Source organism: Coregonus clupeaformis, unplaced genomic scaffold (assembly GCF_020615455.1).
Source record: "Coregonus clupeaformis isolate EN_2021a unplaced genomic scaffold, ASM2061545v1 scaf1996, whole genome shotgun sequence".
Classification (NCBI taxonomy): domain Eukaryota; kingdom Metazoa; phylum Chordata; class Actinopteri; order Salmoniformes; family Salmonidae; genus Coregonus; species Coregonus clupeaformis.
Window position 1 is genome coordinate 71,853 of NW_025535450.1, and position 23,490 is coordinate 95,342.

The 23,490-nt window shown below is 44.8% G+C and overlaps 1 protein-coding gene across 2 annotated transcripts; it reads right to left on the minus strand.

Annotated features, from left to right (window-relative positions):
• Positions 1-10,003: 10,003 nt before the first annotated feature.
• LOC121556206 (titin) lies at positions 10,004-23,193 on the minus strand. Of its 2 annotated transcripts, XM_045219033.1 has the most exons (5): positions 15,088-23,186; positions 14,691-14,987; positions 13,392-13,979; positions 10,972-11,274; positions 10,004-10,696 (listed from the first exon to the last, which is right to left on the minus strand). In XM_045219033.1, exons 1-5 carry the CDS (start codon positions 22,967-22,969, stop codon positions 10,383-10,385), a joined length of 9,384 nt encoding a protein of 3,127 aa, XP_045074968.1. In that variant the 5' UTR covers positions 22,970-23,186; the 3' UTR covers positions 10,004-10,382. The 2 variants fall into 2 exon arrangements, with proteins under 2 accessions (XP_045074968.1, XP_045074969.1); XM_045219034.1 differs by lacking the exons at positions 10,004-10,696; positions 10,972-11,274; positions 13,392-13,979 and having other exon boundaries at positions 14,749-15,004; positions 15,088-23,193.
• Between the last annotated feature and the right edge of the window lie 297 nt (positions 23,194-23,490).

The window sequence follows — 23,490 nt, forward strand, 5'->3', positions numbered from 1 at the left end:
CTGTATCTGTTTTGCCGACGGTTGCTGTCTGCTCCAATGGAGAAGGGAGAGGGATGTGGTCTCCCTAAAATAGCTGAAAACTGCTTGAGCAAACCCAAAACAAAGTAGAGAGCTATCTGTGTTTCATTATGGACCTGTGAGACCACTGTAAATGTGAAAATGTGATTATTTCTATGGCTCAAGCAGATTGTGGATACATGTGGATCCACTCCAACAATTTCAACTCAATTCAACTGTAAAAATCTGGATCCCTTTTCTTGTTTCAATTTTACATGTCTAACACCCTTCCAAGTCTTTGACCCCTTACTGATCTCTCCGGCCAAGATCTGTCCAGTCATCAAACTGAACATCTGTCTGGATGAAATGAAAAGGCCTGAACTTCAACTCAGACCAACCACAAATCATGTGACACGAACTTGAAATATAAGTAAATATGATAATCTTATCATCAATCTTAATGCTGATGATTTCAGTATGTTGAGTTCTGTATGAGTTATGTAAGCCATGTAATCGGACGAGCTCTTGGCTCGGCCCTGCGTGAATGATCTCTCCGCCAATGTCCCAAATGGCACCCTATTCCCTATATAGTGCACTACTTTTGACCAGAGTCCTAGGGGACCTGCTCAAAAGTAGTGCGCTATATAGGGAATAGGGTGCCATTTGGAACATTGCCTGTGTGTAGGCGTTATGTTGGAGCAAGAGGCTGCATTGTGTTGTCTTCCTGGGGACCATGACCTCTGACCTTTCTAAGTGTGCTGTTCTCTTGGCTGTCCTCTTCCTGCTCCTCCCCCCACAGCAGAGCCTCACATTACCACGGTTACCGGCAGATATGAGCCTGCCAGTCAAACTTCACTTCATATGAACAGAGAGCAGTCCTGAGAAGGATCTTGATCCATTCCCAAAAACGAAATGTGGGGGAATGGGGGGGGGACAAAACAAAACAAAATATATCTCCCACTCCTTCTCCATCTTTTAGATAATTCCCCCGTCTCCCCTCAAATGGAAACCCCTCTTCTGCCTCTCCACATGCAGGGGAAGTTAATGACCAATGCACTTTGGAGGATTCTCCCATTCCAATTTTAGAGAGATTTACTGTTTAGAGAGGGGGAGAGGGGTGTGTGAGTGTGTTGGGGGGGGGAATAGGGTTGGAGGGGGGACGAGGTAGAGGGGGAGAGGGGTGTGCCTGTGGGGAGAGAGGGGTATGTATTGAGGGTGATATGGGGAGAGGGTGGGGGAGATGGGGTGTGGAGGGGGTTGGTTTGGCCCAACAGTATACTGAAGTCAGATCAATAGACATGACTTTCAGTGTTGGACTTGTTTGGCCAGGCGTTGTGCAAAAAGAAAACATTTGGACACGTGTGGCCCAACTCACAGCCTGAAGCCTGGGAGGCATGGCCTGATTAGGGTTAGGATCCATGTTTACTCTTCAGATCGATCAAGAAGCAGAGTTTGAGGAAAAGCTGTGAATCCTCCAAGTGTCTGCTAGCAATCAAGGTCTGCATGATTGACGTGCTGAAGTGAAACACATCTCAATGGTTGTCAGAGTGAATTACGTTATTGGGAGGGAAAACCCCACATCTGATTGATGGTTGGGTTGATAGCATAGCTTGGCGCTTGGCTGCTCGGCTGAGAACCAGTCTTCTTCACTTCGCTGGATGGTTAGTGATTTATTCATTGTTTCACAACACCAAAACACTCTAGATGTTGTTCTAGTATTGTAGTCTTGGGTACGTACATGTCAATGACCTCAAATGATGGAAACACATCCCTGTATAGACCTTACGTACGCAAACACATACGCTCAAGACCTGTCCAGTCAAAGAGCTGATGAAGACACGTTTTAGTCCAGATACCTACTGTCCAGCCCAGTGCTCCCAGTGTGTTGAGGGTAGCTATTGCTGCTTGGGCTGCTTTCCACAAAGCAAGGTGAGGGTGAGGCTTTGAAGATAGCGGATGTTGAAGGAGATATGTGAAGATATATTTTAAAAATGTCTACATCCCATTGGGTCTTCAAGTGGACCTCTACATTGAGCTTTGGCATGTCATCCATTGGGTCTTCAAGTGGACCTCTACATTGAGCTTTGGCATGTCATCCATTGGGTCTTCAAGTGGACCTCTACGTTGAGCTTTGGCATGTCATCCATTGGGTCTTCAAGTGGACCTCTACATTGAGCTTTGGCATGTCATCCATTGGGTCTTCAAGTGGACCTCTACGTTGAGCTTTGGCATGTCATCCATTGGGGCAGAAGATCAAATGCAACTGTATAGTAACTTTATAACTAATTATGCACTAAGACTCCGTTAAATACTTTAGATTCCATTTGGACTCCTGAATGGATTGTGGCAGATCTGCAGACAGTCCAGCCCAGTGGTCTTCCTTCGGTGTGTTTAGACCTAGAGGTCAGTTTAGTCCAGGGGCATTAGATAACTGATGAGGGGGAGATGGAAATATAGGCAGCGTCCCAAATGGCACCCTATTCCCTACAGGGTCCACAGGAATCTGGTCAAAAGTAGTGCACTATCTAGGGGATAGGGTGCCATTCTCTGGTCTAAAGTAGTGCACTATATAGGGAATAGGGTGCTCTGGTCTAAAGTAGTGCCCTATATAGGGAATAGGGTGCTCTGGTCTAAAGTAGTGCACTATATAGGGGATAGGGTGCTCTGGTCTAAAGTAGTGCACTATATAGGGGATAGGGTGCTCTGGTCTAAAGTAGTGCACTATATAGGGGATAGTGTGCTCTGGTCTAAAGTAGTGCACTATATAGGGGATAGGGTGCTCTGGTCTAAAGTAGTGCACTATATAGGGGATAGGGTGCTCTGGTCTAAAGTAGTGCACTATATAGGGGATAGGGTGCTCTGGTCTAAAGTAGTGCACTATATAGGGAATAGGGTGCCATTCTCTGGTCAAAAGTAGTGCACTATATAGGGGATAGGGTGCTCTGGTCTAAAGTAGTGCACTATATAGGGGATAGGGTGCCATTTTCTGGTCTAAAGTAGTGCACTATATAGGGGATAGGGTGCCATTCTCTGGTCTAAAGTAGTGCACTATATAGGGAATAGGGTGCCATTCTCTGGTCTAAAGTAGTGCACTATATAGGGAATAGGGGGCTCTGGTCTAAAGTAGTGCACTATATAGGGAATAGGGTGCTCTGGTCTAAAGTAGTGCACTATATAGGGAATAGGGTGCCATTCTCTGGTTTAAAGTAGTGCACTATATAGGGAATAGGGTGCTCTGGTCTAAAGTAGTGCACTATATAGGGAATAGGGTGCCATTCTCTGGTCTAAAGTAGTGCACTATATAGGGAATAGGGTGCCATTCTCTGGTCTAAAGTAGTGCACTATATAGGGAATAGGGGGCTCTGGTCTAAAGTAGTGCACTATATAGGGAATAGGGTGCTCTGGTCTAAAGTAGTGCACTATATAGGGAATAGGGTGTCATTCTCTGGTCTAAAGTAGTGCACTATATAGGGAATAGGGTGCCATTCTCTGGTTTAAAGTAGTGCACTATATAGGGAATAGGGTGCCATTCTCTGGTCTAAAGTAGTGCACTATATAGGGAATAGGGTGCCATTCTCTGGTCTAAAGTAGTGCACTATATAGGGAATAGGGGGCTCTGGTCTAAAGTAGTGCACTATATAGGGAATAGGGTGCTCTGGTCTAAAGTAGTGCACTATATAGGGAATAGGGTGCCATTCTCTGGTTTAAAGTAGTGCACTATATAGGGAATAGGGTGCTCTGGTCTAAAGTAGTGCACTATATAGGGAATAGGGTGCCATTCTCTGGTCTAAAGTAGTGCACTATATAGGGAATAGGGGGCCATTCTCTGGTCTAAAGTAGTGCACTATATAGGGAATAGGGTGCCATTCTCTGGTTTAAAGTAGTGCACTATATAGGGAATAGGGTGCCATTCTCTGGTTTAAAGTAGTGCACTATATAGGGAATAGGGTGCCATTCTCTGGTCTAAAGTAGTGCACTATATAGGGAATAGGGTGCCATTCTCTGGTCTAAAGTAGTGCACTATATAGGGAATAGGGGGCTCTGGTCTAAAGTAGTGCACTATATAGGGAATAGGGTGCTCTGGTCTAAAGTAGTGCACTATATAGGGAATAGGGTGCCATTCTCTGGTTTAAAGTAGTGCATTATATAGGGAATAGGGTGCTCTGGTCTAAAGTAGTGCACTATATAGGGAATATACGGGGAACAGGGTTCCATTCGGGACGTATATTAGAGGGATTAGCTGTCCTCAGATGGAACAATAACTACCTCAGTATCAGAGTATCTAACACTAGACTGTTGGGCTGTTGGAGAGAGGCTTGGAGTAGAGCACTATATAGGGCATAGGGTGCCATTTGGGACCTGGCCATAGAGGGGGGTTACGGTAGAGGGATCAGTAGAGCACTACCTAGGGTGCCATTTGGGACCTGGCCGTAGAGGGGGGTTACGGTAGAGGGATCAGTAGAGCACTACCTAGGGCGTAGGGGGCCATTTGGGACCTGGCCGTAGAGGGGGGTTACGGTAGAGGGATCAGTAGAGCCGTCCAACAGATGGAACAATAACTACCTCGGTATCAAACACTACACCGTTGACCTATTGGGGAGAGGGGCTTGGAGTAAACAGCATCTACATACCTCACGTTGACCTGGTCAAATTGCAATGCACGATGTAAGGGTATAGGGTGCCATTTGGGACACAGTAGAAGGGGGTTTAGTACTGGTATTAGTTGTGGCGGTAGAGTGATGAGACTATCAAACATTAGACAGCAGGGAGGGACTTGGGAGTAAACAGCCTCCGCATACCTCACATTCCTCACAGACAGGTTCAACACTCGGACACACGCCACACCTTCAGCGCGTTCTACCATTAAATGGGTTTTTAGCGTTACTTGAAGTCAGTCACGTTTCTGTTTAAAATCTGACGAGGAGTATTGGTAGCACTTTATTAGGACAGACCGTCTGGAGACGGTCTACAGACTATCTCTAGTCTATCAGTAACATTTCAACTAACTACTAACCCCTAAACCTTTTAGTGTGTAGCAGGTTATTGTTCATGTAAAATAGCCTATCTGACATGCCTGCATTCGGAAAGTATTCAGACCCCTTGACTTTTTTTTCCACATTTTGATACGTTACAGCCTTATTCTAAAATGGATGAATTTCTTTTATTTTTAATACATTTGCAAAAATTTCTATAAACCTGTTTTCATGTTGTCATTATGGGGTATTGTGTGTAGATTGATGAGGATTATTCTTTTTATTAAAATCCATTTTAGAATAACGTAACAAAATGTGGAAAAAGGGAAGGGGTCTGAATACTTTCCGAATGCACTTTAAGTGCAAATTCTAAAAGTTAAATTGAAACGTGAGAAGTCTTGTTTTTTTTTTGTAGCAGGTTTCTATTGTAAAATGCCTGACATAGCCGACTATATAAGTGCACCTTTTAAAACTTCAATTGAAGTTATTCAAAAGGTAAAGTTCAGTGTTTTTCCAGATCCTGCTTTATCTACGCATCCCATAATAACCCCCAGGCAGCTCTAACTCTCTGTTAAACACAGACAATGTGGATAAGACAACATTAATCAGGTGCACAGACACGGATAAGACAAGCAATCACATCTACGTCCACGACATGTTTACAACGGTAGCGTCCCAAATGGCACCCTATCCCCTATATAGTGCACTACTTTAGACCAGAGAATGGCACCCTATTCCCTATATAGTGCACTACTTTAGACCAGAGAATGGCACCCTATTCCCTATATAGTGCACTACTTTAGACCAGAGCATGACACCCTATCCCCTATATAGTGCACTACTTTAGACCAGAGAATGGCACCCTATTCCCTATATAGTGCACTACTTTAGACCAGAGAATGGCACCCTATCCCCTATATAGTGCACTACTTTAGACCAGAGAATGGCACCCTATTCCCTATATAGTGCACTACTTTAGACCAGAGAATGGCACCCTATTCCCTATATAGTGCACTACTTTAGACCAGAGAATGGCACCCTATCCCCTATATAGTGCACTACTTTAGACCAGAGAATGGCACCCTATTCCCTACACAGTGCACTACTTTAGACCAGAGAATGGCACCCTATCCCCTATATAGTGCACTACTTTAGACCAGAGAATGTCACCCTATTCCCTATATAGTGCACTACTTTAGACCAGAGAATGGCACCCTATTCCCTATATAGTGCACTACTTTAGACCAGAGAATGGCACCCTATTCCCTATATAGTGCACTACTTTAGACCAGAGAATGGCACCCTTTTCCCTACACAGTGCACTACTTTAGACCAGAGAATGGCACCCAATTCCCTATATAGTGCACTGCTTTAGACCAGAGAATGGCACCCTATTCCCTATATAGTGCACTACTTTAGACCAGAGAATGGCACCCTATTCCCTATATAGTGCACTACTTTAGACCAGAGAATGGCACCCTATTCCCTATATAGTGCACTACTTTAGACCAGAGAATGGCACCCTATTCCCTATATAGTGCACTACTTTAGACCAGAGAATGGCACCCTATTCCCTATATAGTGCACTACTTTAGACCAGAGAATGGCACCCTATTCCCTATATAGTGCACTACTTTAGACCAGAGAATGGCACCCTATTCCCTATATAGTGCACTACTTTAGACCAGAGAATGGCACCCTATTCCCTATATAGTGCACTACTTTAGACCAGAGAATGGCACCCTATTCCCTATATAGTGCACTACTTTAGACCAGAGAATGGCACCCTATTCCCTATATAATGCACTACTTTAGACCAGAGAATGGCACCCTATTCCCTACACAGTGCACTACTTACAGTGGTCCTCTGTAGCTCAATTGGTAGAGCATGGTGCTTGTAACGCCAGGGTGGTGGGTTCGATCCCCGGGACCACCCCCATACGTAAAAATTATATGCACACATGACTGTAAGTCGCTTTGGATAAAAGCGTCTGCTAAATGGGATATTATTATTATTTATTATAACCAAGGCCCATAGGGCTCTTTTCTATTTTAAAATGTAATTAGAAAAGTATAAAAGTAATGTCCTCTGTTTTCAAGAAAACCTTTTCCCTACATAGTGCACTGCTTTTGGGCCCTGGTTATAAGTAGTGCACTATATAGGGAATAGGGTGCCATTCAGGACACTGTCAAGGTAAAACCTTACAGTGACAAAGCATGTTTTATTTTTAGACTCGATGTTGAAAGATCTGGCCAGGATAATTATAGTAACAATGGTACATGGGAGGATGTGTGTGTGTGTGTGTGTGAATGGGTGTGTGTGAGAGAAGAGAGAGAGAGAGAGAGAGAGAGAGAGAGAGAGAGAGAGAGAGAGAGAGAGAGGGAGACAAAGGAGAGAGAGAGAGAGAGAGAGAGAGAGAGAGAGAGAGAGAGAGAGAGAGAGAGAGAGAGAGAGAGAGAGAGAGAGAGAGAGAGAGAGAGAGGGAGAGGGAGAGGGAGAGAGAGAGAGAGAGAGAGAGAGAGAGAGAGAGAGAGAGAGAGAGAGAGAGAGAGAGAGAGAGAGAGAGAGAGAGGTTTTTCTCTTCAATTCACATTTATGACAGGTTAGTTAGCGGTTTAATGACATGGTTCCATTGTTCTCCGCTGACCTTAAATAAAACACCCCCCATCATTCCAGTCATCGCCAGGTTGTGATGTCACAGCCCTGTTACTCATTAACAGTCTGAATGACAATGTCCAATTTCAGACTTTATTTGCTTTGGCCACGCTGCCAATTCACCAAACGCTGATTTTATTACTCGGTCATCTGTCATACATAATCAAAGCAAAGCGGACACCTTATCTATCTGTAATACCTGGGGACCATCAGGTAAAGACTGATTTTAATAGTCATTCATCTATTATAATGTAATCAGAAGAAAACAAACACCTTATCTATCTGTAATACCTTAGAGACTGCACCTATTTACCACCGTCTGTCCCAAATGACACCCTATTCCCTATTTAGTTCACTACTTTTGAGCAGGGCCCATAGGGTGGGTGACATTTGGTACACACCTCATCTATACTGCCCTACCAAGCAAAAAGGCAGTAACTGTTCATTTGGTCGAAAATGAGATAATGTCATTTTTCCTCCATTGAATACCTGCTTAATCAAGTGGACAAGTATCCTGCCTCTCTTGTATTGCGTTTTTGGAGAAAATGGGGGTCACGTTAGCAGTAACTGCATAAGGTTACTGTGAAACCAAGGTAAATAAAAGCCATTTTTCTCAGTTCCTGCCTTTTTTTTGCTTGGTAGGGTCGTATGGTCTAAAGCCTGGGGACCATCAGGTAGACTGGCACCTCTTTACCAGCCTGACATATTGGCACTGAGACACAGCTAACTGACTGGAAATGACACCGCAGCATTGCACTAGAGGGGATGTCCTCATTTCTTATCTCCCGTACAGTCCTCTGCCACACAGCAGCAGGTGTCTGTCTCTAGGTGTTCTGGGAAGACTGTTTCATAAGGTTTCCCTTCTCTGTCTAGCATGGTGCCAGCTGTGGTGTGTCCAGGGGCCCCTCAGTGCTGCCAGGAGCCAACGTGATTCCAGATTAAACAGTCGCCCAGCCCAATGAAAAACTCTGGGATGCTATGGCAGACATGCGTGTTACCACACCTGGCCAGGCACTCATCTCTGTCTCCGTCTCTCTCTCTCTCTCTCTCTCTGTCTCTCTCTCTCTCTCTCTCTCACACGTTGGCCAGGAGAGTGCAGCTGTTTGTCACGTCTGCAGTCAGCCTGTCAGTTTGCCAGTCAGCCGTCGGTTGGAAGTAGTAATGATGATGCAGTGGTAGTAGTAGTAGTAGTAGTAGTAATGATCATGGCAGTGGTGGTAATGATGATGGTAGTTGGGATGTAATGGTGATGATGACAGTTAGTTATAGTTTTAGTATGCAGTAGGTAGAGAGATATTAGTGGTAATGGTAGTAGCAGGGATAGTTGTAGTATTAGTGTTAATAATGGTGGTGGTAGCAGCCATTTTAGTAGTAATAATAGTAGCATGTTCAGCCTTTTATTGTCCCTGTTATTTATTGATTTTGTATTTCTACTATTGACTGTTATTATTTTATTGTTGTTATTTTACTACCGTTTTATATTATTATTCTTCATTATTTTATTACAGTGTATATTGTATACCTTGTTGCTTTGGCAATAATGATGCAATGTTTTTCATGTCAATAAAGCATCATGAATTTGAAAGAGAGAGAGAGAGAGAGAGAGAGAGAGAGTGAGAGAGAGAGAGAAAGACCCTTTGAATTTAATTGAAAGACAGAGACAGACAGAGAGAGAGACAGAGACAGACAGACAGAGACAGAGAGAGAGAGAAAGAGAGAGAGAGAGTGAGTGTAGAGAGAGAGAGAGAGAGAGACAGAGAGAGAGAGAGAGACAGAGAGAGAGACAGAGACAGAAAGAGAGAGAGAGAGAGAGAGAGAGAGAGAGAGAGAGAGAGAGAGAGAGAGAGAGACAGAGACAGAGACAGAGACAGAGACAGAGACAGAGACAGAGACAGAGACAGAGTAGAGGCAACACCACTACCGTTATTCTACACAATTCTGCCTTTTGATAATTTTTGAAGGCGTCACTACAGACCCAGGTTCGATCCCAGGCTGTGTCGCAGCAGGCCGCGACCGGGAGACCCATGAGGCGGCCCACAATTGGCCCAGCGTCATCCGGGTTAGGGGAGGGTTTGGCCGGCCGGGATGTCCTTGTCCCATCGCGCTCTAGCGACTCCTTGTGGCGGGCCGGGCGCCTGCACGCTGACACGGTCGCCAGTTGTACGGTGTTTCCTCCAACACATTGGTGCGGCTGGCTTCCGGGTTAAGCGAGCAGTGTGTCAAGAAGCAGTGCGGCATGGCAGGGTCGTGTTTCGGAGGACGCATGGCTCTCGACCGTCGCCTCTCCCGAGTCCGTACGGGAGTTGCAGCGATGGGACAATTGGATATCATGACAAAAAGGGGTAAAAAGTACACCAAAAACCATTCAACACCATAAAAATGTGCAAATACAAACTGTTTTCATGGGATTTCCTCAACATTCTAAAACTCACACTAAAACATTAATAAACAAGTGATGTCATCCAACATTCTACCTGTAAACACTGTGATTTCTCACACAAATCAACTATTTTGACCATTTTCCCAACACGTCAGACAATACTTGGGAGCATATAAAAATCTTCTCTGCTATTCAAATCAGCAATCAGAACAGAAAACATGTTCTACCAATCAAAACATATCGCTATTTCAGTGACCACATCAATTACTTACTATCTCAACTTTTAAAGAAACAACTGCAATTTTTAACCACTTTCACAACAACACCAGCATAGCCTCTGACGATTAAACAAATCAACTTTTCAAATTAAAAACGTCTAATCTTCTTCATAAGCGTCAGTGTCCACACACATCACTGGGCCTGCAGTGTCGGACGGATTGCTGACTGATCCAGCTGCATTCTTTGCCATGACTCTGAATTCATAAACCACGCACTCGTTCAGGTCTGTCACAGTGCAGTGTGTGTCAGAAACGTTGGTTAAGTTGGCCTTCGTCCACCTGTCTCTTTCACCCTCTTTCTTCTCAATCAGGTATCCTGTGACCTTGCTACCGCCATCGTAGGAAGGCTTCAGCCATTCAAGTCTGATGGAAGTCTTTCTGATGTGAGTGATCCGGACATTGGTTGGAGGCTCTGCAAAAAAAAAAAGATTTAGAAGTTCAGATACAGTTGTTGATTTAGAAATGTTTAAAAAGGAGTACACAGTGATATTGAAAAAAGAAATGAAAGCAAGTGTAACGTGAGGTTTTAATGATTAACAGGTATAACTAAATCCTGCTGACTACGCCACACTGTGATGGACAACCACTAGGTGATAAATAAATGTGATGGACCACCACTAGGTGATAAATAAATGTGATGGACCACCACTAGGTGATAAAGAAATGAATGTAACCAAGTCGCCTTACCACAAGCATCAATTGCCAGGACAGCGTCTGAGATCTTGCTAAGGGGACTGCATCCAGCTGCGTTTTCTGCTGCTACCTTGAACTCATAGATGAGACCTGCAATGACGTTTGTCACTTTGAAGTGTGTTGCACGGATAACGGTTTTGTTAACCGTCTGCCACAGGATGCTGTTTTTGTCCTTCATCTGAAGATGGTATCCAACTATTGGTCTTCCTCCGTTACGGTTAGGCTCCGCCCAGGCGACAGTGATGCTTTCTCTGGTTACAGATGTAACGATAGGGGGTGATGGAGCTTCAGGGACGGCTAAGATTAAAGAAAATAACATTTAGCATATTCAGTATGTGACAGCTGGTATCTTTTACCCTGTACAATAATACGCTGTCAGGTATTCTGTATCAATTCAAGGGGTGGCTTAGTCCAGCAGCCCCCTAGTGATCTGACACAAGTATATTTGTTATATATGCACATTTATATATACAGTACCAGTCAAAAAGTTTGGACACACCTCCTCATTCAAGGGTTTTTCTTTATTTTTACTATTTTCTACATTGTAGAATAATAGTGAAGACATCAAAACTATGAAACACCACATATGGAATCATGTAGTAACCAAGAAAGTGTTAAACAAATCAAAATATATTTTATATTTGAGATTCTTCAAATAGCCACCCTTTGCCTTGATGACAGCTTTGCACACGCTTGGCATTCTCTCAACCAGCTTCACCTGGAATGCTTTTCCAACAGTCTTGAAGGAGTTCCCACATATGCTGAGCACTTGTTGGCTGCTTTTCCTGCACTCTACGGTCCATCCCAAACCATCTCAATGGGGATGAGGTCGGGTGATTGTGGAGGCCAGGTCATCTGATGCAGCACTCCATCCATGGTTAAATAGCCCTTACACAGCCTGGAGGTGTGTTGGGTCATTGTCCTGTTGAAAAACAAATGATAGTCCCACTAAGCGCAAACCAGATGGGATGGCGTATCGCTGCAGAATGCTGTGGTAGCCATGCTGGTTGTCACGATCGTCTAACAGAGTGGACCAAGGCGCAGCGTTGAAAGTGAACATATCCTTTTATTTACAGATCACACGATCAAAACAATAAACGATAACGTGACGTCTACGGTTAAACACGAACCGAAATGAACAAGAAACCACAACACAAAGTGAAAAGACCGATAGTTAAATATGGCTCCCAATCAGAGACACCCAGCTGACACTCGTTGCCTCTGATTGGGAGTCACTCAGACCAACATAGAAAAATAAACATAGACTTACACACCCTGGCTCAACATAACATAGTCCCCAGAGCCAGGGCGTGACACTGGTTGTGTGCCTTGAATTCTAAATAAATTACCGACAGGGTCACCAGCAAAGCACCCCCACACCATCACACCTCCTCCTCCAATCTTCACGGTGGGAACCACACATGTGGAGATCATCCGTTCACCTACTCTGCGTCTCACAAAGACACGGCGGTTGGAACCAAAAATCTCAAATTTGGACTCATCAGACCAAAGGACAGATTTCCACCGGTCTAATGTCCATTGCTCGTGTTTCTTGGCCCAATCAAGTCTCTTCTTCTTATTGGTGTCCTTTAGTAGTGGTTTCTTTGCAGCAATTCGACCATGAAGGCCTGATTCACGCAGTCTCCTCTGAACAGTTGATGTTGAAATGTGTCTGTTGCTTGAACTCCGTGAATAATTTATTTGGGCTGCAATTTCTGAGGCTGATAACTCTACTGAACTTATCCTCTGCAGCAGAGGTAACTCTGGGTCTTCCTTTCCTGTGGCGGTCCTCATGAGAGCCAGTTTCATCATAGCGCTTGATGGTTTTTGCGACTGCACTTGAAGAAACTTTCAAAGTTCTTGAAATTTTCCGGATTGACTGACCTTCATGTCTTAAAGTAATGATGGACTGTCGTTTCTCTTTGCTTATCTGAGCTGTTCTTGCCATAATATGGACTTGGTCTTTTACCAAATAGGGCAATTTTCTGTATACCACCCCTACCTTGTCACAACACAACTGATTGGCTCAAACACATTAAGAAGGAATTAAATTCCACAAGTTAACTTTTAACAAGGCACACCTGTTAATTGAAATGCATTCCAGGTGACTACCTCATGAAGCTGGTTGAGAGAATGCCAAGAGTGTGCAAAGCTGTCATGAAGGCAAAGGGTGGCTACTTTGAAGAATCTAAAATCTAAAATATATTTTGATTTGTTTAACACTTGTTTGGTTACTACATGATTCCTGTCATATGTGTTATTTCATAGTTCTGATGTCTTCACTATTATTCTACAATGTAGAAAATAGTAAAAATAAAGAAAATCCCTGGAATGTGTAGGTGTGTCCAAACTTTTGACTGGTACTGTATATAAAATACAAACATAAAACATGAATAGAGTAGCGTAAAACTTACTGTAGTTGAGATCCACTCTGACGATTGGAGAGTCGATGTATTCACTAATGCCGTAGCGATTTTCCGCCCTGATTCTGAACTGGTACTCCAGTCCTGTTACGAGCTTCATGATTTTCATTGTGCATTTCACAACGACTGAGGAGACTTCAGTCCAGTCGGCGCTTGTTGTTTCTCGTTTCAGTATTATGTAGTTTGTGATGGGGCTTCCACCGTCATAATGAGGAGGAAGCCACGTCAGACTCACACTGTCCTCCGTCACCTCAGACATTCCAACAGGACCAACTGGGGCGCTGGGTCTATCCAGGACCACAATGTTCACAAAAGACCTGCAGGCTCCACTGGAGTTGGAGGCACAGATGTCGTACCTTCCTGAATCAGTAGCAGCGCTCTCACGAAGATTGATGATAAGATATTCGGGAGTTACTTCAGAGTTGAATCTCATCGTTGACTTCAACACAACATCAGCCTTTGAAAGAGAAATCTTTGGCACAGGTTTTCCGGTCAGTGGGATCTCGCATTTCAGGTTTGATCCTGCTCTGACGTAGACCATATTGTCAGGGAACTTGTTCATGTTAATCTCAGGAGGTTCTGTTGAAAGACAGAAAAAGGGGGGGACAAATGAAGACTTATTATTTAATTGAGGGTATCAGATCAAAATGAAACAATCTACATGTAAGAATTCGTTTTCCAGATTCACACAAAGAATGTAGTAAACTACCTCTCTTGGGTTATGAATGCAGTACACTACCTCTCTTGGGTTATGAATGCAGTACACTACCTCTCTTGGGTTATGAATGCAGTAAACTACCTCTGTTGGGTTATGAATGCAGTACACTACCTCTCTTGGGTTATGAATGCAGTAAACTACCTCTCTTGGGTTATGAATGCAGTAAACTACCTCTCTTGGGTTATGAATGCAGTACACTACCTCTCTTGGGTTATGAATGCAGTACACTACCTCTCTTGGGTTATGAATGCAGTAAACTACCTCTCTTGGGTTATGAATGCAGTAAACTACCTATCTTGGGTTATGAATGCAGTACACTACCTCTCTTGGGTTATGAATGCAGTACACTACCTCTCTTGGGTTATGAATGCAGTAAACTACCTCTCTTGGGTTATGAATGCAGTACACTACCTCTCTTGGGTTATGAATGCAGTACACTACCTCTCTTGGGTTATGAAATTAGTAAACTACCTATCTTAGGTTATGAATGTAGTAGACTACCTATCTTGGGTTATGCTCTGCAATTCTCTACCCTTAGTAACTGTAAATGTAGGGCTGGGGCAACAACTCACCGAGTTGCCCTTTAACTAACACAGGGAGAGCCATTTCTGTAGGGTCACTGAATCCAGCGTGGTTTTCAGCACGAACTCTGAATAAGTATTCAGTAGCTTCCTTCAGGTCGTACACCACAAAATGGACGCTCTTGGTGACGCCACACTTCACCCATTTATCCTGACCCTTCTCAAGAGCATCGACTCGATAACTGGTGATTCTGCTACCGCCGTCATTCTCAGGCTTGACCCATGCAAGTGAGACACTTTCCTTGGTGATCTCGGTGACTTCGATGGTTGGTGGCGGGCTGGGTTTTTCTGAAATCGAGAAGAAACTACCGTTTTTAAATAACACACTAAAATGAAATCTTAAACAAATATTTTAAAGCTTACATTTGGACTTTCAGTTCTAGTATACCTGTAATCATTGCTCCATATTTGGTCTCAGCTGACAGGCCGACTCCATACTCGTTTTCACCACTGACTCTGAAGTAGTACACTCCACCCTCTTGTAGGTCTGACACTCTGTAGGTCAGACGAGGACATGAATCTGTGACTCTGGTCCATCCCTTGTTGCTCACCTCACGAATATCAACAAGGTAGTTTGTGACCGCAGCGCCGCCTTCGTTTTCTGGGGTATCCCATGTAACTGTTGCAGAGCTCTTGGTAACATCCTTGACCCCAACACGGCATGGTGGGCCAGGAGAGTCAAGAACCCTGACATTTAATGTACATGTGACTTTTCCAGCAGCATTTTGTAAAGTCACCGTATATTTTCCAGAGTCGTCTCTTGTTGCTTGTTCCACTGTGATAGACGTGACGGTATCAGTGGTATGAATACTGGCCCTCACTCTCAGGTCAACATCTGCCTTGTCCCACATAACGTTAGGAACAGGCTTGCCCCTGAATGGCACAGTTAAGGTGAATGAACCGCCGTCCTTTACGAGAAGAGTCTTTCGCATCTCATTGCTGATATTAAACTGTGGTTCCTCTTCTCTGTCCTCAGCTACTTGTGGATCAGTGGGAGGGCTTGGCTCACTGACACCAATCTTGTTGATGGATTTGACAACAAATATGTATTCTGCTCCAGATGTCAATCCAACGACAGTGAATTCAGTGTTCTCTGTGTTTGAAACACCGACGCACCAGTCCTCTTCATCCGTTCTCTTACATTCAACACAGTATCCCGTTACAGAAGCTCCCCCATCAAACAATGGCTTACTCCATGAAAGAGTTACAGAAGTCTTGGTTGAGTCAATGACTTTGGGTTTAGCTGGTGGCGATGGCAGGAATTGTGGATCCTCCGCTTTTGTCAGTTGGCAAGGAATACTTGGGGGACTCAAGCCTGCAGCATTTTCTGCATAGACTCTGTACTCATACTCACACCCCTCACAGAGATTGGATGCCTTGACCCTAACGTCATACACAGGCTTCGTGTTCACCTGTACCCAGCGCAATCCAGATTTCTCTCGTTTCTCAATAACGTAGCCAGAAATGCTGCTTCCTCCATCGGACTCAGGTCTTTTCCAACAGATTGTCATCGTCTCACTTGTTATACTGGTGATTTCAACATCTGTCGGTGCAGCAGGGACAGTGAATGGATCTGTGGCCATGGTTGGCTCACTCTCCAAGGCTTCACCTTCTCCATATTCATTCACTGCCCTTACTCTGAAGATGTATTCTTTTCCTTTACGCAGATTGGTGACCTTGCATGTTGTAGCCTTCATGTCTTCATGTACTGAAGTCCAGGTGACACGGTTGGTTTCACATCTCTCAACTATATAGTGCATAATTTCTGCACCACCATTTTCTTGAGGTGGTCCCCAGGTCAAAGTGCATTTCTCTGCTGTCAGACCAGTGACACCCAATGGCCCAGAGGATGGTCCAGGACGGTCCAGAACCTTACAGTTTACAGACAAGGACCTGGTACCAGCAATGTTCTGTACTGTTACAATGTACTGGCCAGAGTCTCTTCGGATAGTGTCTCTGACTAGTAATGTGTTGGTGCTGTGTGTTGAAGTGATCTCTATTCTTGCCTTGGCCTCAATCCTTTCACCATCCTTTGACCATGAAATGACTGGACGCGGGCACCCTGAAATATCTGCATCGATTCTCAGAACATCTCCAGCTTTGACAATGACCAATTTCTTATACTTGTTATCCAAGACAATGCGAGGTAGAACCACGTCATCCTTGACTGTGATGGCACCTGTGCATTGTGATGGCTCACTGAGTACTCCAGCTGAGTTCTTCGCGATAACATGGAATTCATATTGTACGTCTTCCGTAAGTTCTATAATTTCGAAGCATGTTTCCTGGAGATTGGTGAAATTGCACTTTAGCCAACATCCATCCGGAAGCTCCCTGCGTTCAACAATGTAGCCAGTCACCTTGGCTCCACCGTCATTCTCTGGCTTGGACCAAGTAAGAGAAACTGAAGTTCTTGTGATGTCTGTGACTGTAAGGTTAGCAGGAGGATCACATGGATCTCTTGCAGCTACAGGATCGGAAGCTTTGGTGCAAGGTCCAATGCCAGCAATATTCTCAGCAGAAACACGGAATTCATACCGCAAGCTTTCTTCAATGCCATTCACTTTAAATTCTGTTTCAGCAATGGGACGTCCTCTGTTAGTCTTTGTCCAGCGAATACTGCTATAGTCCTTCATTTCCAGGTGATAACCGATGATTGGACTTCCACCGTCACTGGCTGGTTCATTCCATGTAACCAACATGAAGGACTTTGTAGCTTGGGCAACTTGGAGGGTAGTGGGAGGGCCAGGTGTCTTGAAGGGGTACTGTGCAACAACTGGATCAGATTCCACAGCATGGCTCATGCCGTAGCGGTTTTCAGCTGCAATTCGGAATTGATATTCAGTGCCTTGTGTCAAGCGAGGAACTTTAATAGATGTTCTGGCAACTGTGGCTGAAACAGTCTTCCAGGTTGTAGTGGTAGTATCTCTCTTCTCTACAACGTAGTTGCCGATGGGACATCCTCCATCGTAGCGTGGGGGATCCCAAGACAGTGAAATATAGTCAGCGCTCACTTCATCGACCTTGATTGCACCTGGTGGGCCAGGTTTATCCAAGATGATAACAGCTATTACCGCTGATTTTCTGCCAACTGTGTTGGTTAAGGTGATCTCATAGTTCCCGGATTCCTCCCTGGTTGTGTTTCTGATAGTGATTTTTGATGAGTTATTAGATGTTAGAACGCTAACCCTGGTTGTCTCCTTCAATTCAGCACCATCTTTCTTCCATGAAACCTCAGGTTCAGGTCTTCCCTTGAATGGAACATCAATCTTCAGATCATCTCCTGCCTTGACACTGTATGAGTGGCTCATTAGATCTATGACGGGTTCCATTGTGTTGTCATTTACTGGCTTGGCCAGTGGCTTCGTGTCACTCCTGTCTGTAATATTTGTTCCATCTTTGGTCTCAGATGGTACGCCGACTCCATACTCGTTTTCACCAGTGACTCTGAAGTAGTACACTCCTCCCTCTTGTAGGTCTGACACTCTGTAGGTCAGACGAGGACATGAATCTGTGACTCTGGTCCATCCCTTGTTGCTCACCTCACGAATATCAACAAGGTAGTTTGTGACCGCAGCGCCGCCTTCGTTTTCTGGGGTATCCCATGTAACTGTTGCAGAGCTCTTGGTGACATCCTTGACCCCAACACGGCATGGCGGGCCAGGAGAGTCAAGAACCCTGACGTTTAATGTACATGTGACTTTTCCAGCAGCGTTTTGTAAAGTCACCGTATATTTTCCAGAGTCGTCTCTTGTTGCTTGTTCCACTGTGATAGACGTGACGGTATCAGTGGTATGAATACTGGCCCTCACTCTCAGGTCAACATCTGCCTTGTCCCACATAACGTTAGGAACAGGCTTGCCCCTGAATGGCACAGTTAAGGTGAATGAACCGCCGTCCTTTACGAGAAGAGTCTTTCGCATCTCATTGCTGATATTAAACTGTGGTTCCTCTTCTCTGTCCTCAGCTACTTGTGGATCAGTGGGAGGGCTTGGCTCACTGACACCAATCTTGTTGATGGATTTGACAACAAATATGTATTCTGCTCCTGATGTCAATCCAACGACAGTGAATTCAGTGTTCTCTGTGTTTGAAACACCGACGCACCAGTCCTCTTCATCCGTTCTCTTACATTCAACACAGTATCCTGTTACAGATGCTCCCCCATCAAACAATGGCTTATTCCATGAAAGAGTTACAGAAGTCTTGGTTGAGTCAATGACTTTGGGTTTAGCTGGTGGCGATGGCAGGAATTGTGGATCCTCCGCTTTTGTCAGTTGGCAAGGAATACTTGGGGGACTCAAGCCTGCAGCATTTTCTGCATAGACTCTGTACTCATACTCACACCCCTCACAGAGATTGGATGCCTTGACCCTAAGGTCATACACAGGCTTCGTGTTCACCTGTACCCAGCGCAATCCAGATTTCTCTCGTTTCTCAATAACGTAGCCAGAAATGCTGCTTCCTCCATCGGACTCAGGTCTTTTCCAACAGATTGTCATCGTCTCACTTGTTATACTGGTGATTTCAACATCTGTCGGTGCAGCAGGGACAGTGAATGGATCTGTGGCCATGGTTGGCTCACTCTCCAAGGCTTCACCTTCTCCATATTCATTCACTGCCCTTACTCTGAAGATGTATTCTTTTCCTTTACGCAGATTGGTGACCTTGCATGTTGTAGCCTTCATGTCTTCATGTACTGAAGTCCAGGTGACACGGCTGGTTTCACATCTCTCAACTATATAGTGCATAATTTCTGCACCACCGTTTTCTTGAGGTGGTCCCCAGGTCAAAGTGCATTTCTCTGCTGTCATACCGGTGACACCCAATGGCCCAGAGGATGGTCCAGGGCGGTCCAGAACCTTACAGTTTACAGACAAGGACCTGGTACCAGCAATGTTCTGTACTGTTACAATGTACTGGCCAGAGTCTCTTCGGATAGTGTCTCTGACTAGTAATGTGTTGGTGCTGTGTGTTGAAGTGATCTCTATTCTTGCCTTGGCCTCAATCCTTTCACCATCCTTTGACCATGAAATGACTGGACGCGGGCACCCAGAAATATCTGCATCGATTCTCAGAACATCTCCAGCTTTGACAATGACCAATTTCCTATACTTGTTATCCAAGACAATGCGAGGTAGAACCACGTCATCCTTGACTGTGATGGCACCTGTGCATTGTGATGGCTCACTGAGTACTCCAGCTGAGTTCTTCGCGATAACATGGAATTCATATTGTACGTCTTCCGTAAGTTCTATAATTTCGAAGCGTGTTTCCTGGAGATTGGTGAAATTGCACTTTAGCCAACATCCATCCGGAAGCTCCCTGCGTTCAACAATATAGCCAGTCACCTTGGCTCCACCGTCATTCTCTGGCTTGGACCAAGTAAGAGAAACCGAAGTTCTTGTGATGTCTGTGACTGCGAGGTTAGCAGGAGGATCACATGGATCTCTTGCTGCTACGGGATCGGAAGCTTTGGTGCAAGGTCCAACGCCGGCAATATTCTCAGCAGAAACACGGAATTCATACCGCAAGCTTTCTTCAATGCCATTCACCTTAAATTCTGTTTCAGCGATGAGACGTCCTCTGTTAGTCTTTGTCCAGCGAATACTGCTATAGTCCTTCATTTCCAGGTGATAACCGACGATTGGACTTCCACCGTCACTGGCTGGTTCATTCCATGTAACCAACATGAAGGACTTTGTAGCTTGGGCAACTCGGAGGGTAGTGGGAGGGCCAGGTGTCTTGAAGGGGTACTGTGCAACAACTGGATCAGATTCCACAGCATGGCTCATGCCGTAGCGGTTTTCAGCTGCAATACGGAATTGATATTCAGTGCCTTGTGTCAAGCGAGGAACTTTAATAGATGTTCTGGCAACTGTGGCTGAAACAGTCTTCCATGTTGTAGTGGTAGTATCTCTCTTCTCTACAACGTAGTTGCCGATGGGACATCCTCCATCGTAGCGTGGGGGATTCCAAGACAGTGAAATATAGTCAGCGCTCACTTCATCTACCTCGATTGCACCTGGTGGGCCAGGTTTATCCAAGATGATAACAGCTATTACCGCTGATTTTCTGCCAACTGTGTTGGTTAAGGTGATCTCATAGTTCCCGGATTCCTCCCTGGTTGTGTTTCTGATAGTGATTTTTGATGAGTTATTAGATGTTAGAACGCTAACCCTGGTTGTCTCCTTCAATTCAGCACCATCTTTCTTCCATGAAACGTCAGGTTCAGGTCTGCCTCTGAATGGAACATCGATCTTCAGATCATCTCCTGCCTTGACACTGAATGTGTTGCACATCAGATCTACGACGGGTTCCACTGTGTTGTCCTTTACTACGACAGCCTCTGCCAGTATCTTAGGTTCGCTCTTGCCTGTTTCATTGACTGCACTAATCCTAAATGAATATTCCTCGCCTGTTAAGAGTCCATCAATAGTTGATACCAATCCCCTTATCTCAGTACACACAGTCCATTTGTCATCGCTCTTGGTTTGCATTTCCACTATGTAGCATTTGATTCTGCTACCACCATCATCATCAGGCTTTTCCCATGACAGACTCACACTGTCGTGAGTGACAGCTACAACAGTAACTTTACCAGGAGGCAAAGGAGCTTGTGATACCTTGATTGGTTCTGGTGTTTCAGCTGGCAAACCCACACCAAGCTCATTAACAGCTAGCACACGGAAATAGTAAAGTCCCCCCTCTATAAGGTTGTCAATCTTCATTCTATTTCTTCCACAGTTATCTGAAACACTGGTAAAAGCCCGTCTTTGAGCTTCTCTCTTCTCCACAATGTAATGTGTGATCTTAGCTCCACCGTCAATCAGTGGAGGCTCCCAGGATAGTGACACAGAATCTCTAGTAATGTCCTTGACTTCAAAGCACTCAGGGGCACTTGGCGAGTCCAACACACTGACATTAATGAAAGCAGACTTCATACCGCTGACGTTCTCAAGAGTCAACACATACTTGCCAGTGTCAAGTCTGTTGACGGTGTGGATGACAAGGACTGTGTAGGAGCTCGTGACCTCAATGTGTGCACGCTCAGTAAGAGGACCTTCCATCTTGGACCACTTGACTCCAGGTTCAGGTCTTCCTCTGAATGGGACAAACAGACGCAGCGTTGCGCACGCCCGAACTGACACCATTTTCCTGAGGTCTGAATCTAGTTCAATCTCAGGGGCCTCGAGTCTTTCAGTCGTAACTATAGTCCCCGGGACATCAGCTGGATCCCCGACTCCTTCAGTGTTAATTGCACAGATGTGGAAGTTGTATTCTCCGTTTTCCTTCAGTCTTTTCACAGTGAAGTGTGTTTCTTCTACACCAGTTGGCGGCGTACAGATCGTCCACTCTTCGTCCGTTACTTCCTTCATCTCAACAGCGTATCCTTTGACGGCTGCTCCACCATCATAGATGGGTTTTGTCCATGACAGGGAAACAGTTGTGGTTGAGTGGTCTGTCACCCTAGGGTTGTAAGGAGGACCTGGAGGATATAAGGGATCGCAAGCTTTGATATATCCTGTTGGTTCACTTGGCACTCCCACACCAGCAGAATTCTCAGCGGATACTCTGAACTCATAGGAATGGCCCTCGGTGAGTCCGGTGCATCTGAACCGGATATCATTAAGTCTTCTCTTGTTACACTTTGTCCATCTTACACCGTCTTTATCACGTTTTTCAACTACATAGCCATCGATTTCTGAGCCACCATCGTCTTCCGGCCGATTCCATGTAAGGACCATTGAGTCGCTTGTTACAGCACTCGCTTCAGGTGTGGAGGGAGCCCTGGGCGGCTTGAAAGGACAACGTGCAGTAACCGGGTCTGATTCAAGAGGTTCACCGGTGCCAAACTTATTCACCGCCTTAACTCTGAAGATGTACTCAGTGCCAGGTGCGAGTTTAGTCACTTTGTAGCTGACAGCTTGGGTTTCCGGTTGGACTACAGTCCATGACATGCGGTTGGTTACCCTCTTCTCAATGATGTAATGGGAAACACTGGCGCCGCCATCTTGTAACGGATGACTCCAGTGAAGCGTGGCTTTCTCTGCAGTCACACCAGTTATCTTCATTGGACCATCGGGTGGACCAGGTCTATCAAGAACCTTAACATTGACAGGTATGTCTTTCTTTCCAGCCACATTGCTGAGACTCAGGACGAACTGTCCACCATCTATTCTGATACAATCTATGACTGTTAGAACGGTGCGTTCAAAGGCTTTTATGACCTCCATTCTTGGGAGCAGTTTTATCGATTTCTTTTCCATCTTTTAACCATTTGACTCTGGGGAGTGGGGTCCCCAGAATATCTGCCCCGATAACAAATGTTTCACCAGCACGGACGACAATACCATCCTTAAACTTTGGATCCATCGATGCTGTTGGTGACTCGATTTCCATGGCGGCCCTTGTCACTGATGACACAAATGGAATACCAGGTGCAAGAGGTTCACTAAGAGAGAGAGAGAGAATGGAAGGAGAGAGAAAGAAAGATAAATACCGTACCAGTCAAAAGTTTGGACACACCTACTCATTCAAGGGTTTTTGTTTATTTTTACTATTTTCTACATTGTAGAATAATAGTGAAGACATCAGAACTATGAAATAACACATATGGAATCATGTAGTAACCAAAAACGTACTAAACAAATCAAAATATATTTTAGATTCTTCAAAGCAGTCACCCTTTGCCTTGATGACAGCTTTGCACACTCTTGGCATTCTTTCAACCAGCATCACCTGGAATGCTTTTCGAACAGTCTTGAAGGAGTTCCCACATATGCTGAGC